The 14,861-nt window shown below is 49.5% G+C and overlaps 1 protein-coding gene across 1 annotated transcript; it reads right to left on the bottom strand.

The window, feature by feature from the left end:
- Positions 1 to 209: 209 nt before the first annotated feature.
- On the bottom strand, positions 210 to 13,264 carry rnf17 (ring finger protein 17; the record flags this gene model as incomplete). The annotated part of the gene is made up of 36 exons (XM_083682677.1): positions 210 to 305; positions 438 to 624; positions 751 to 886; positions 978 to 1,101; positions 1,202 to 1,315; positions 1,413 to 1,469; positions 1,613 to 1,738; positions 1,838 to 1,918; positions 2,033 to 2,152; positions 2,750 to 2,913; positions 3,109 to 3,269; positions 3,523 to 3,644; positions 4,023 to 4,113; positions 4,233 to 4,345; positions 4,536 to 4,683; positions 5,000 to 5,251; positions 5,730 to 5,856; positions 5,944 to 6,064; positions 6,464 to 6,579; positions 6,689 to 6,854; positions 7,009 to 7,159; positions 7,313 to 7,503; positions 7,801 to 7,942; positions 8,407 to 8,578; positions 8,738 to 8,899; positions 8,998 to 9,096; positions 9,363 to 9,631; positions 9,797 to 9,871; positions 10,043 to 10,119; positions 10,236 to 10,404; positions 10,524 to 10,627; positions 10,955 to 11,050; positions 11,606 to 11,660; positions 12,127 to 12,224; positions 12,622 to 12,734; positions 13,195 to 13,264. The coding sequence occupies 36 exons, from the start codon at positions 13,262 to 13,264 to the stop codon at positions 210 to 212; spliced, it is 4,665 nt and encodes a 1,554-aa protein (XP_083538803.1).
- Positions 13,265 to 14,861: the final 1,597 nt, after the last annotated feature.

Below are 14,861 nucleotides of genomic sequence, written 5' to 3' on the forward strand. Positions count from 1 at the left end.
TGTAGAACAAGCATAGAACTGAAGAACGTCTGTCCTGATTCCCAAGTATGTACAATCTGCACATCCCCACACAGACTTAAAGACCTAGGATTGGTGTAATCATGGGCTCTAACACCAATCTAATGCTTTTAAATCCATGCAAGGTAGTGAACAAGTGCATCCTGCAGGGAAAAGGGTGGAGAAGGTGACTGTTAAGGTGAGTTTTGGTCTCAGTTGACATCGGCGAGGCCTTTCTTCACCAGAGGCAGGTGGACCAACTCTCCAGCGTCATCATACAAGAAGACAGACAGCACTGGATCAGTGGCCTGCAGGGACAAAGGACACAGCAACAACCTCACTGCCCATTGGCTGGCACAGCAACAACCTCACTGCCCACATTACATACATTTTCACAAATATACATATCCCTATGCATGACAGCTGATTGGGTGACCTACCGTGACGGAGGCGGTGAGGTTGCCGTGCAGCAGGTCGATCATCTCCAGGGCGGCCGTCATGCTCCACTCCGGCCTATAGGGGAGCCTCTCCTTCTCCAGGTCCACCTTGGGGGGGCGGAACCCCGACACACACACCTTCAGGGCATTACAGGGGAACTGCAGGAGGGGGGGCGGGATCTGACGCAGTCTGGAGGGAGGAGGGGGAGAAGAGTCTACTCTCAGTGGTCTTAGTTGTGTGTGTAGGTTGTTGAGGTAAACAGAGCTTCTCTGTAAAGAGTCTTACTTGTGTGTGGGCAGGGTGGGTGGAGCTTACTTGTGAGTGGGCAGGGTATCGTCGGACCCAAAGTCCACGTGCCTGACCAGTAGCTTGACAGGGTTGAGGTTTGCGAAGCCCAACAGCTTGGCCCGGTAGTACTTCCCATCGCTGTACTCTGCCAAACACGGACCCTCTGGAGACACACACAGATAGTGTTACCGATGAGGAAGTCAGAGAGCAGGGGTAGATTATCCTGGTCTTTACGCACGCACACACAGTTTTACCAATGGGGAAGTCAGAAAGCAGGGGTAGATTCTCCAGGTCTTTATTCACCCTCTTCAGAGCCTCTTCCAGACTCTCCCCTTCTGTCTCCTCACAACCTACCCCCTCTAGAGGGCACAGGAACACCTACAACACACACAAAAAATGATGCACAAAATGTGTGTGTGTATATGTATGTATGTATGTGTGTGTGTGTGTGTGTGTGTGTGTGTGTGTGTGTGTGTACCTCGTTAGGGGTGCGGAGGTGTTTGATCTTGACGGGGAAATGTTCGCCTGTCTCTGGCAGGGAGGGGTAGGAGAAGACCTCCAACACAGGCTCCAGGTCCAGGACCCCCAGACCCTGGTCACACCACACACACACAGCATTGGAGGAGAATATCTAAGGGGAGGAATCTCAAACTTCTCTGCCAATGCATTTTGAGTAGGAAGCATTTTACCTCAGTGTCGATATCCCAGTCGTCCAGGTTTGGAACACATGCCGTCACCACATGTTCCTACACACACACACACACACACACACACACACACACACACACACACACACACACACACACACACACACACTTACAGGTAAGGTAATGAATAGAACACAGGGCCACAGCAGCCCAGGCCGCCACCCCCCACACGCCCCCCCCACCTCCAGTGTAGCAGCAGCGGCCTGGTCTACTGAAGCGTGTTGGTGATGAACCATGATCCTGCTCAGGGTCATCCCATCCAAAGAGATCTGCACCGTCAGATGGCCCCGGGGGTCTGCAGGCAGGTCCTGACACACACACACACACACACACACACACACACAATTAGATATATAAGTGTGTGTGTGAGAGAGAGCATGTGTGTATATTTATATGGTCCACTTTACCATGACCTGCATTTCCACAGTGCGGTTGAGCAGCAGCTCCTTCAGCAAAGCCACTGCATCCCACTGCCACGACCTCCCCACCTGGGGGGGGGGGGCAGAGAGAGGTATGAAGTACTGCAACCAAAGAGGCCAGAAGGTTCAGCTCGCTCACTCTCTCTCTCTCTCACACACACACACACACACACACACACTTACAGGGATGACTCCGTGCAGCTGGCAGGGTACACACAGCTGAGGAATGTCCTCACACAGCACTGTGGGGTACACATGACATACTGGGATGTTCTCTACCAGACCCTGGTCCACGTAGCGCACCTGGATCACACACACAGCTTATTTTTTTACTCCTTTCATTACATTTATTTGTTATTTGGTAATAGAAGAACGTGAGGAGAGATCAGAGGATGAATGAAGGGGTAGGCAGAGTGTATTGGTGTGTTTGTGAGTATGGTATGGTGTGTGTATATGTCTATATGTTTGTGTGTGTGTGTGTATACAGTGCCTTGTGTAAGTAAGTAATAGGGGGACTATGCAAAAAAAAGTCATGTAATTTGATGTAATTTCCGAAGGGTCAAACCAATATGTACACAAATACCATCAAATTAAAGCTGAGAATCTATACGTTAACTTTTTGATTTAAAGTCCAAACTTGTAGAGCCAAAAGAAAAAAAAATGCTTCACTGTCCCGTTACTTACGCAGGACACTGTATATGGTGTGAGTGTGTGTGTATGTGTTTGTATGTGTGGTCCTCTGTGGCTCAGTTGGTAGAACATGGCGTTAACAACGCTTAGGTTGTGGGTTTGATTCCCGCTGGGACCATATATACTGAAATGTATGCACTCACTGCAATGTAAGTTGCTTTGGATAAAAGCGTCAGCTAAATGGCATATATATATATATATGCGTCTGACCTTGACGTGACCTCCGATGACCTCCAGCACCTGTCCCCTGTACCAGAGCATGTCGGAGCCCATGACGACGCAGCCCAGGACCGTCCTCCAGGTGTAGGGCTTCTGTCTGGGCAGGGTCTTGATGTGCTGCTGTAGCCGCTCCCGGAGCTGCTCAAACTGACGCTCTGACACACACACACACACACACACACGTTACGTATGCAGGTGTGTGTGTATGTGAACATAAATAAGAGTGTGAGAGAAAAGGGGATTGAGACAAAGTTGGATAAGGAATGATGTGGAAACAATGGGCAAACACACATACGCTCTTCAGGACTAGGCATATTCTCACACACACACGCACACACACACACACACACCTGCGTGGTGCGTCTTGGCGTAGATCAGGCCGTCCTCCCCTATGGCAGAGATGGTCATCTGAATGCGTCCGCAGTAGGGTAGCTCTGGGGGGTTGTACAGCAGGGTCTTCACCTTCTCGGGGGGCGGGTTAGTGCGGGGGGACGGGGTGGGGGGAGGGGGAGGGATAGAGGTAGGGGTGGGGGGGGTGTTGTCTGTGTCCTGGGGAACCCCGTTGTCTTGCTGGGTTGCGTTGTCTTGTTGAGTCTTGCTTGGAAGGTCCTCCAGTTTGGGCAAGGTGGCCACTCTGTGTGTGTGTGTGTGTGAGACAGAGAGTGAAAGATAGAAGGAAAGTGAGACTGAAGGACAATCAAAAGCATATACAGTAATGATGATTCATAGATTTACATGCCTCTCTCTCTCTCACACACACACACCTTGGCTTCCTCTCCTTCAGGGCTAGGCCCTCGGTAACCAGGAAGTCGGCGATGCTAACATCCTGCCCCGCCCGGTTGGAGCAGAACAGAGTGACAGGCACTGGACGCTCCTCTGTCACCTCCTGGAGGGGCGGCGGGGGGGGGGGGGGGTCAGGGTTTAAATCAAAGGAGGAAGATCAATAGCTAATGTGCCTTCCTCTTCTGGCCTTTTCCCTTAACCTTTTTGCACGTACGTTCTTCCAACCCCCACGTAAGTTCTTTATGCACAGCTACTGCTCTAGAATGTGATTGTTGTGTCGTATGCGTTTGCATGTACGTTCCAACCAAACCGGTGAGACCGTATGCTTGAGGGACCACTCTAGACTGATCTCACCCGTTTGACCGTACGTGTCAAAGGGTTAATCTGTGCTGATCTGAAAGATCATCCGTACTGATTCCACCTGTCCCGTCTTCTCAGGTCAGTGCAGATGAGCATGTGGGTGTGTGGGTGTGTGTGTTACCTTGATGGTCATGTTGGCCATGGCTCCAGTGAGATAGTAGGAGATGAAGTCACAGGCTGTAGCAGTCCAGGTGGAACGACCTCCTGCCGGTCTGAGAGAGAGAGAGAGAGAGAGAGGGGGGGGGGGTAGTATATAGTAAATTGGAGCTGCCACTGTCAGTTGCAGAGTGGTTGCTGCAGTGTGTGTGTGTGTGTGTTTTCCTCTGCCCACCTGATATCACTGAGGGTACACTCCAGCAGCAGGGATCCCACCAGGCTGGGCAGCAGGGGTCTCAGGTTGTTGAGGTGCAGCTTCACCTTGTTACCAAAGTCACAGCGCACCACCTGACCCCGCCACCAGGGGGACACAACACAGGTTACTACTGGAGGGGCTGGGACACTGATACAACACCAAGGCTGTGAATTGATCTCTGTGTGTGTGTAGTGTATGTGTGACAGTATGTGTGGTGTGTGTGTTGAATGTAGGATGTGTGTGTTGCCTGCGTGCGTGTGTGTGTGTGTGTGTGTGTCGTACCTCTATGATGCTGGTGGAGGTGACAGCAGAGCAGAGTTGTCCTCTCTCCCAGACTCCATTGACGTACGCAGCACAGTGCATGTCTGTCTGCCACTCCACCTCTTCAGGCTCTGTACGAGCATACTCCTGCTTCAGCTTCTCACACAGCCTGACACACACACACACACACACACAATTTGTTTGTTTGTTTGTTTACAAGTGTTTACAACTCAGCTTAGTGGTGTGAAAAGGGCATAATTGTGTTTCTAGCAGAACTCTTAAACTGGTTGAATTAACAGAAACCAGAGGAGAGTTTCATAGAAGTGTGTCAGACTAGGAACAAACACCACTTCCTTCTAGTATGACATGGTTCTCTATACAATTATGGTCCTATATACGATTGGACAAGATTATACATGGTTCTATACACTATTATACATGGTTGTATATATAGGATTATTGGCCTAGTTGAGTTTCTAGCGGACCTCTTGAACTGGTTGTCAAGCTGCAGCAGCTGTACGAAGAAGCTGCCAGGGGAGCAGACGTGGGTCACCCGGACCCTCAGGTCCTTCAGCTTGGCGGGCAGGACCAGATCAGGCCGGATCTCCTGGGGGTCCCCACCCTGCTCCTCGCCTGGGGAGACCTGGGGGTCAGGCTCTTCGTCCAGCAGGCCCTCGAACGGGGGGTCCCACACCACTGTGTCCACCACTGGGGCCTGGGAGTCTTTGGGTTTGATACTGAGAAAGAGAGAGAAAAATAGGGGGGTGGGGACAGAGGGCAAGAGAGATGGAAGAGAGAGAGGGATAGGGGGAGAGGAGAGGGGGAAATGGAGGGAAGATGAGAGGATATTGTCTTTGACCAGACAGATAAACAAAGATGGCTTCCTATGGAGAGGAGATCTACAGCTGCTCTACCGCCAGTCTAGTCCCTCACCCCTGAAGCAGGCCAGACTGTCTTTAACCAGACAGACAGACAGACAGTCCTATAGAGAGGAGGTCTAGAGGGGTCAATAGTATCAGTCTAGTCCTCATATACATGACACAGAGAGACAGCCAGAGAGAGATAGAAACAAAGATGGCTTCCTATGGAGAGGCGGTCTAGAGGGCTCTACAGCCAGTCTCATCCCTCACCCCTTCTTGAAGCAGGCCAGGCCCTCTGAGACCAGACAGACAGACAGATGGAGACAGACAGACAGACAGACAGTCTAGTCCTCACCCTGTCTTGAAGCAGGCCAGGCCCTCTGTGACCAGCAGCTCTCCCAGGTTGGCAGCTGCTGCCGGGTCACTGGAGTCAGTGGTCTCATACAGACGCACAGGCAGAGGCCTGGACCTGGGGACCACCGCTGGAGGGCAGAGACACACACATCAGAGACACACACACACACACACACACACACACACACTTTGTGTGAGGTGAGGACCTGTCTCACCTGTGACCACAGCAGTGACCAGCTTCTGATCGGCCAGGCTCTTGAGCCTCTGAACGCATCCCTCGCTCCACCCCTCCTCCTCAGACAGAGGGACCACGTCAGTCAGGCAGCACTGCAGGGCCTGGGCAACCAATCACATCATCCACCCTCAACTCACTGTTTTTAACTCACTAACTGCCAGAATTTCGGAACACTTTGATTGGTTACAAAAAGAAGCATCATCATATCATGCATTTCTGGGAAATAAAGTCGGCACTAAATGAATTAAGACAGGCAAGGTTTTTTTTATAGGCACATTTTCATGCTTCATACCTCACCTGCACATATTACATGTCATTTTGAACATTAACCAACTGTAACCCGTCTTGTTCACGTTCAATGTTGTCTGAGCAACAACTCAACATCCTGGTCTTCCTACAGGTCATCCTACTAGACTGACCACCAGGCCATGGTGGCAAAAAGGTGTGTGTTATTTATGTATTTGAGCCAGGTCATCCACCATGTTCCAGTGTGACCTCACCATGGCAGGGAGGGCGAAGAACTCATCCTTGATCTTCCGCAGGTCATTGACCGACAAGATCTTCTTGTTGCCAAAGTCCACGTACAGAACCTCCACCTTCCTGCCACCTGGGAGGCCTAAACACACACACACACGCACGCACGCATACATAATGGTTGTAACACACTCAGTATGTACAGTATAATATAGTCCACACATGCGCACGCACATACGCACACAACTGACCTGTGACCTGAGCCCTGTTCCAGAGGTGGTCGTAGAGGGCGACGCAGGCCTGCTCCAGGACAGGACAGTACACCTCCAGCCCCTGGTCACCCGCCCAGCTGGAGCCTCCGTCACTGTAGCACTGCTGCAGCTTGTCAGTCAGCAGCAGGAACTCCATGTTCTCCACCTGCAACACCAGCAGGGGGCAGCGCGCACACACACACACACACACACACACACAAAAATAGGTACTCTGGTACTCTACCTAAATTAGGAAATAAACTTTGGGTTGTGTGTGTGTGTGTGTGTGTGTGTGTGTGTATGCATGTGTCTGTGTGTACCAGTTGGATGTAAAAGTCAGAGGGGTTGTTGATGTGTGACACCACAGCGTTCAGCTCCACGTTGGCGCGGGGGTAGACAGGAGGGTAGAACTGCAGCGGGCGTCGGCCGCAGGGCCCCGACTTAGCATTCCACGTCAGAGGAGAGTAGAATCTGGGGGGGGGGGGGGGGTGAGTCATATACAGGTGGGTGGGTGGGAGTGAGTGTGAGAGAGAGAGAATATGCTTAGTCCTGAAGTGTGTGTGTGTGTGTGTAGACCAGTGTGTGTGTGTAGACCAGGGATAGGTGTGTGTGTGTGTGTGTTACCTGGCCAGCTCTAGGAACACCAGGTACTCTCTGAGGGAGAGGGGCATGTCGCTGGAGGTGGGGTCCATGGTGGCCTTCTTCAGGTCCACCAGCAGAGCGTCTCTCTCCTCCCCAAACACATGCATCTCCACCGCAGCAGAGCCGACCACGCGCATGAACTCACTCTGGGCCTCCGCACTCCAGCCCTTCGTCTGGACACACACACGCACACACACACACACACACACACACACGCACAGGAAGAACAGAGAATAGGGATGTGTCAGACACTACATAGCGTAGAGAATAAAGGAATAAGCTAGAGAGAGCATGACACTGTGAGTGACACACTACTACTATGACACACTACTTTACAGAGAGAGAAAGAAAGAGAGAGAGAGAGAGACATGGACAGACAGAAAGAGATGAGAGCATGTACAGAGAGAAAGGGAGGGACTGAGAGAAAGAGACACACACACACACACACACACACACACACGCAGAGTTACCCAGTCTGCGGGGACGATGTCCTTGAGGGAGCACCTGATGGCCTGAGGAGCCCAGCGTCTCATCTCCGCCCGCATGGCCACATCCATCCTCCTCATGCACTCGTTCAGACCTCGGATAAACGAGTCTGAGTCCTCATTCTCCCTGGAGGAGGGAAAAGGGAGGGATGGATGGATGGATGGATGAAACGTGAGTGGAAGAGCGGGAGGAAGTTTTACTTACGATGACTGTCGTATAGTTGATTCACTTAGATAAATGTTCTTATTGTAAGTCGCTTTAGATAAAAGACTTAAATGGACATGGAAATGTAGGAAGTAAGGAGTAACACCTCAAACCCCCTCGAAACCCAGGTCTGCCCAGGTGTGTGTGTCCGTCCACGTGTGTGTGTGTGTGTATATCTCTGTGTTTCCACAAGTGTATGTGTCCACATGCGTGTTTGCGAATGTGTGTCTCTGTGTCCACGTGTGTCTGTGTCCACGTACGTGTATGTTTCTGTGTGTGTGTGTGCGTGTCCATGTGTGTGTGTGTATGTGTGTGCCCGTGTGTGTGTCCACATGCGTGCGTGTGTCTCTGTATGTCCACACGTGCGTGAGTGTGTGTGTGTATACCCCTGCAGGGTGATCCCCTTGGTGAAGCCGTAGTCAGGGAAGAAGACCCTGATGCGTGCCAGCTCGGGGGCAGGGCAGCGTGTCACAGCGTCTAGGTGACCCCTCTGGAACATCTCTGTCAGAGTGGCCCTGCACCACACATTCTCCTTCCACTTCACAAACACCACTGAGCCTGGAGGGGACGGACAGACGGATGGACACACACACTTGAATGGAAAGAAAAAAATATACAGTAAAAAGAGACCAATCTCACTCTCACTCACTCATACTCCTCACACTCTCACTCACTCACACACACACACACACACACACACACACACACACACCTCACCTGTCTCCAGTATATCGTTGGATGTGAACAGGCCTCTCTCTCCGGAGCACAGGTTGTTGACCTTGCTGGACAGCAGAGCGCCCGCCCTCTTCTCAGCCACGTGGCGGACGTAGAAGTGGTTAGGGTTCACCACGTGGGTCACCAACACCCACTCCAGTAACGCTACACACACACACACACACACACACACACAGGTGCGTTGTCCCATCATACTCTTCCTTTGCTTTGAGTGACAGGTGGGCTGTCCTATCGTGCTCTACCTTTCTCTTCAGTGACAGGTGTGTTGTCCTCCTGTCTCCTCTTCCTCTGGGTTTTCTGAGTCTCTCTCACCTGGACCTCAGGGGGCGGGGGCGGGATCACTACAACCAGGAAACAAGAGTCAATCATTGGCTAAACCTCTCTCTCTGCCTGAAGGCTGTCCTTTGATCCTTCTCTCCTTGGCTTCTGCTCAGAACCAGAGGGGAGAGGGAAGACAAGGAGAGGGAAGACAAGGAACCACACGTTTTGCGATCCAGCCTCTTTCCATCCATCTTTTCCTCCCTCCATCCCTTTCCCTCCCCCAGTCCCTTTCTCTCCCCCATCCCTCCTCCCTCAGTCCCCCTCCACTATCTCCCTCCCTCCCTACCTTGCTCGTCCTCTTCTATGATCTCCTCTATAATGACAGTGGGTCCAGTGTCTGGTCCTGGTCCGCTGCGGGAGCCAGAGAAGGACCCTGGTCTGGGAGAGGAGCCCAGTGTAGGCCTCCTCATCCTCAGGCTGTCCTGCTCCCTCTGTGGGGAGCCAGGCTCTCTGTGGCTGGGCTGGGGGCGGCCGCTCCTCCTGCTCTCCCCTGGGGGGGGCCTTCTGCTGGACCCCCCCTGCTGCTGCGGCCTGGAGGGGCGTTCCTCCGTCAGACTGGGGGGGGGGGTACACCGCATTAGCCGAGTACTCACTGGACATACAAGATCACTTATATAAATGTCCAATCTTTGGTTCGAGTAGTCACATGGCTTTTGAGAGCACTTTTATATTTAATATAACTAGTAGAAACTTGTAGTTATTTTGAAATAAACAACTCACATCTTGGTGTTCCCCTTGTTCATCTTCAGACACACCTTTAGAATCTGGCTCAGCCCCTCTGGCTGGAGACTACAGCTGTGTGACACACACACACCTCAGGTTATTAGATTACAGGTGTACGGTTCAGGTCAAGCCAGAAGGGCACACACACACACACACACACACACACACACACACACACACACACACACACACACACAGTTGTAAATTCAGATCTGCTATGAAGTCAGTCCCTCCTTCTATTACCCGAGTCCAGAACCCAGAGACAGACAACGCAGATCAAAGGACTGGACATCCACAGGAGCCTGCAGGGTCTCCAACACCTGGTTATAACACACACACACACACACTCTGGATACACCAATTCAATTGATTCAAAGGTTATAAGGGCGTGTGGTAGGACACGGTGTGTGTGTGTGTGTGTGTGAACCTAAGCTACCTCATCCAGGTCACAGTAGCTCTCCAGGGAGGGGAACTGGCGGACCTGCTTGGCCTTCTGCATGGCCGTGTCCAGGGCTCTCATCCTCTCCTCCACCCGGCCCAGCTCACACCTGCTGGAGGGGAAGTGCTGCTCCATGTGGGTCAGCTCTGACACCAGCGCCCCCTTCCTGTGTGGAGGGAGAACAGCGACGGTAGTGTACTTGGCTAGTGTAGTACTTTGTAGTGTAGTATGCTAGTGTAGTATGCTAGTGTAGTATGTAGTGTAGTACGGTAGTGTAGAATGTACCTTCTATTGAGAACTTTGAAGGCCCTGTCCATAGCATCGTCTATCTCGATCAGCAATCTGGCCTTCTCTCTCTTCACCTGCGTCATCAGCCCCTTCACCAGAGTCTGGATGACAGACACACAGTCAACTGCAGGCAACCAAACCACTCAGACACAAAAGGAAGCATATCCCTGGTGTCTGGAGCCATCTTAGACCATTGACCTGTATTCCACCTGTTCACCTAGTGTATGGTCTTAGTCCACCCTGCTCACCTGGTGTCTGGTCTTAGTCCACCCTGCTCACCTGCTGTCTGGTCTTAGTCCACCCTGCTCACCTGGTGTCTGGTCTTAGTCCACCCTGCTCACCTGGGGTATGGTCTTAGTCCCCTGCTCACCTGGTGTATGGTCTTAGTCCCCTGCTCACCTGGTGTATGGTCTTAGTCCCCTGCTCACCTGGTGTATGGTCTCCAGTTGGGCCTTGTTCTCTACAGCCTGACACAGAGCCTCTTCCACCGCTCTCTCTGCTTTGTCTATGACTGGAGATGAAGCCTACACACACACACACGGTGTTATATTATAAACAGGTTAGCTATTTAAAGCCTTAGAACAGAGCATTTTCTGATGCAAATATGTAATGTTATTTACATGTGACACATTTGTGCTGCTAACCATTCACTGTACATTTAATATATTTAGTGTTCATTTTGGATTAGTCTGACCCAGAAACTAGCTATTTAAGTTTGGCAAACTGTTTGACATTCAGAACGTTCATGTTGGCACAATTGCATTCTAATTAGAGTTCACATTAGAATGTTGCTGCAATGGAATGTTTGGTGTGAAGATGGAGGATGGCTTGCCAGGCTCTGGTCTGGTCTGACTCCAGAGCCCTTTCTCAATGGTTAGAAACTCCATGCCTCAATTACTCCTCTCGCTTCTGTCTCAAAAAGCAATGGAGGAGAATGTTTCCAAGGAGGAAGGAACCTACAGTAGATATTCTGCTCTAATGCCTTTTGAGTAGGAAGCGAGTGGAGGACGGCGAGAGGAGGGGACGCGAGAAATCAAGTCTCTAACATTTGCACAACGCCCTGTACAGACACATCATACCTGTTTTAGATTCTCGTTGACAGGCAAGGAGGATTTCGGTCTGCGATGCTTCAGTCTCTCACCACGAAAGCTAGGATCATTTAAACATGGTGTAATAACGATGGTTACCAACAGTGTTACGTCAACAACAACAACAACACACTGATGGGACAAACGGCACTATTGCACTACTTTATTGTGATCGTCATTGACTCAAAACTCTTTTTAAACTTGCTTTTAATCTTTAGATTTTTTTGTTTTTACTTTTTATTTATCTTTCTATTCTTGTCCTCTCCATGGAATGTAGTGTGAGTATTTAGAAAAGTGCAAAATAAATGCATTATTATTATTGCACGTATTTGTTGCACTGTATTGGTATTTTGAATAATAATTAAAAAATAATTAGTTGTGACATTGAATTCCAATGTATTTCATATGTACGGCCAATAAACTGGAACCTTTGTCCATCACCATCATTCAGGATGAGTTCCCCAAAATTCACCACAAAGACACCGTGTGTGTAGAGAGAAGCAGGTTGGTACCTTTTCATCTTATTCATCTTGGTTGTGTAGATGAGTCCGATGATTCTGCTGTCCACCTGAAGTTCCTCCACCCCTCCCTCTGGGAGAGTGGACTCAACCTGCACAAACGGCACCAGAGAGGTCTTAAATACTCTCTTTTGACAGCACTGTATTGATTCCAGGGGAGGCTGGTGGAGGTAGAAATCAGAGGACGGGCTCATTGTAATGCAAGGCATGGAACGAAGAATGGTATCAAACAGGTGTTTGATACCATTCCTCATTCCATTCATTACAATGAGCCCGTCCTCCGATTACTACCTCCACCAGCCTCCACTGATTCACTCACACTGCCCAGTGCTCATGTGTACTGTTCACAAGCCTGGCCTGTGTCCCACCCTTTACCCACATTGTGGACCATGAACTGGCAGGTCCATGACTCTGTGTTATCCTTGATACTGTAGGTAGTCAGTGACTTGATCAATTCATTCATTCATTCATTCACTCACTCAACTGTACCTTGCATTCTGGACACGGGATGACGTTGTTGAACTCCAGGGAGCGCAGACAGCCCGTGCAGAAGATGTGGCCACACAGGAGGGTGTGTGGTAAGTTCCCAACGACCTCATCTTCTGAAAAGAAATAACACACCAACTAACATTAGAATTCAACAAAGCTATATATTAAACCGGGGTCTTGCTTGAGCAGGTCTGCGCGTTCGAAACCTTGCTGTTCGAAACTCGCGTCGCGAAGAAAATCTGTCATGAATTTCAACCCTCTACCTCTTCAATACGTCCTGTTGTAGCTAGCTAGTTCATAAAATACCGAAGCCGTTTGAAATTCCATCTTCCTTAAAAAAAAAAAAGGCAACTATATGGAGAACATAGACAAACAAAAGACACAAAAAAGTAACGCAGCAAAGCGTTAACTAGCTGAAAAAGATAACTCCAAAACGTGGTCCATTTGTTCGCTAGCTAACGAGACAGTTACCAGGTGGACAATTAATTTGACAGTTGACACATTCAATTTACACGCCAGACAATTTAAAAAGGGAAATATAATGAATGAGATTTATTATACTTTGACTTTTACCAGGTAAAATGTAGGCAATGCCACAAATGTCACAAATCACGGAGTTTGGGTTGTCGCCTCTGTCCGGCATCCTTGCAGTCGGACTGTGACGGTAAGCACGAGGTCAGTTAGCTCGCTCTCCTCCACTCTGTCACGTGACCACAACCACCAGCAGGGCACAGGTGGGCCTCCAACTATTTTTCTTCTGGTGTTTTTTACAACAGTTCTTATTGTCTTTCTATCTCTGTTTTTGATTTAACCTTAATTTGATTACATTGTCATTGTGTTATGCCTTAAATGGTATAATATATAATAGCCTACGTACATCTCATCATGGTTCGATGACAAATGATGAATCAGAAGCATACAATTAAAGCAACACCTGAGAAGAGCAACATGGGTTGATGATAGAGATGGCCGCTTGGGGGAGCCATAGCATAGTGAATGGTACCTGTGGTCAATTCTGTGTGATTTGGAAAGCCGTCAGCCAGGTAGACTTCATATGGACGATGATGATGGCATATACCTACAGCCATTAAAGTAGTCAAATCAATATGAATACAATATGAGTCTCACTGACTGTATTTGATGTTTTTTGTGAATCTCACAAAAATTATATTCATATGTCACCTGGTGCAATGGCATGTTGTTCATGGTCCCTGACAAATAAACGAATAAATATAACATTAATACTTCCCCGCTAAACCTCCATTCATGACTTTTCTTTCGCCTGAGATGCGAAAGTGTAAGTGGAAAATGGCAAGATATGCATGCTCTGTTTAAATTCCTTGTACTTAGTGTAAATATCGTCTATCTTTTGTCTGCGCATCGCCACCACCTCAACAGTGGAGAGTAGCTGCTTTGATCTGTGCGCAGCTGCACTGGTGCAGTGCCCGAGGACAGCGCAAGGCGCGCAAGGCGCCCAACGCAGCGGAATAATCTGAAGTGACAGCGCATCGAGCGCAGAGAGGGCAGACGGCGGTATAGGTATGCCTAATATCTGTAGTATTCGGTCAAACACAACAACATTGCATTTGCCCTTCAGCCCGCGTCCACTCCACTCCAAAAAGTAGGTCTACAGTTGGTGTACGTCAAGGTGAACCTCCCTTGTACGGTTGGCAGGATTTAGCCCAGAGGACAACTTGAAACACACACGTTTGAACAATTAATTCCCCACCTCTGTTGGGGTGTCAAGTGAAATAATGGCTTCTGGCCTGAACCCAGGAAACCACCACCTGCGATAGTGTCAAACGGCCTTGGGGTATAAAATACACCTGTTAAATAGGAGAAACCATGGATAAGACCCAGTTAACACACATAGTAAAGAAATGACTCACGTCTGTAGAGGTTACTGTTATCCTGAGGAGAGTGTGTCACACACCCATACCTGCAGTTATACAATGTTTTGAATGATTTACTGTAGTCTGTTGCTGGATGATCCCTGCTTCCTAGATGGGAATGGTAGTGTTGTGATACGGCACTGAACTGGTTTGTGGTTTGGACTTAGTGGTGTATGGGTGTGTATTGTCTTGTGTTGATTGTTTGTTTTTACATGTTGTCTTCATGTGTACAGTATACCTACTGCTGTAAATGAATTTCACCTTGGGGTTTAATACAGTAATACTCTCCTCTACTCTCTCCTCTACTCGAGGCCCCTGTCATAACAGAACTGTTCACATTCAGATCAG

This window comes from Argentina silus (assembly GCF_951799395.1).
Source record: "Argentina silus genome assembly, chromosome: 12".
Taxonomy (NCBI): Eukaryota; Metazoa; Chordata; class Actinopteri; order Argentiniformes; family Argentinidae; genus Argentina; species Argentina silus.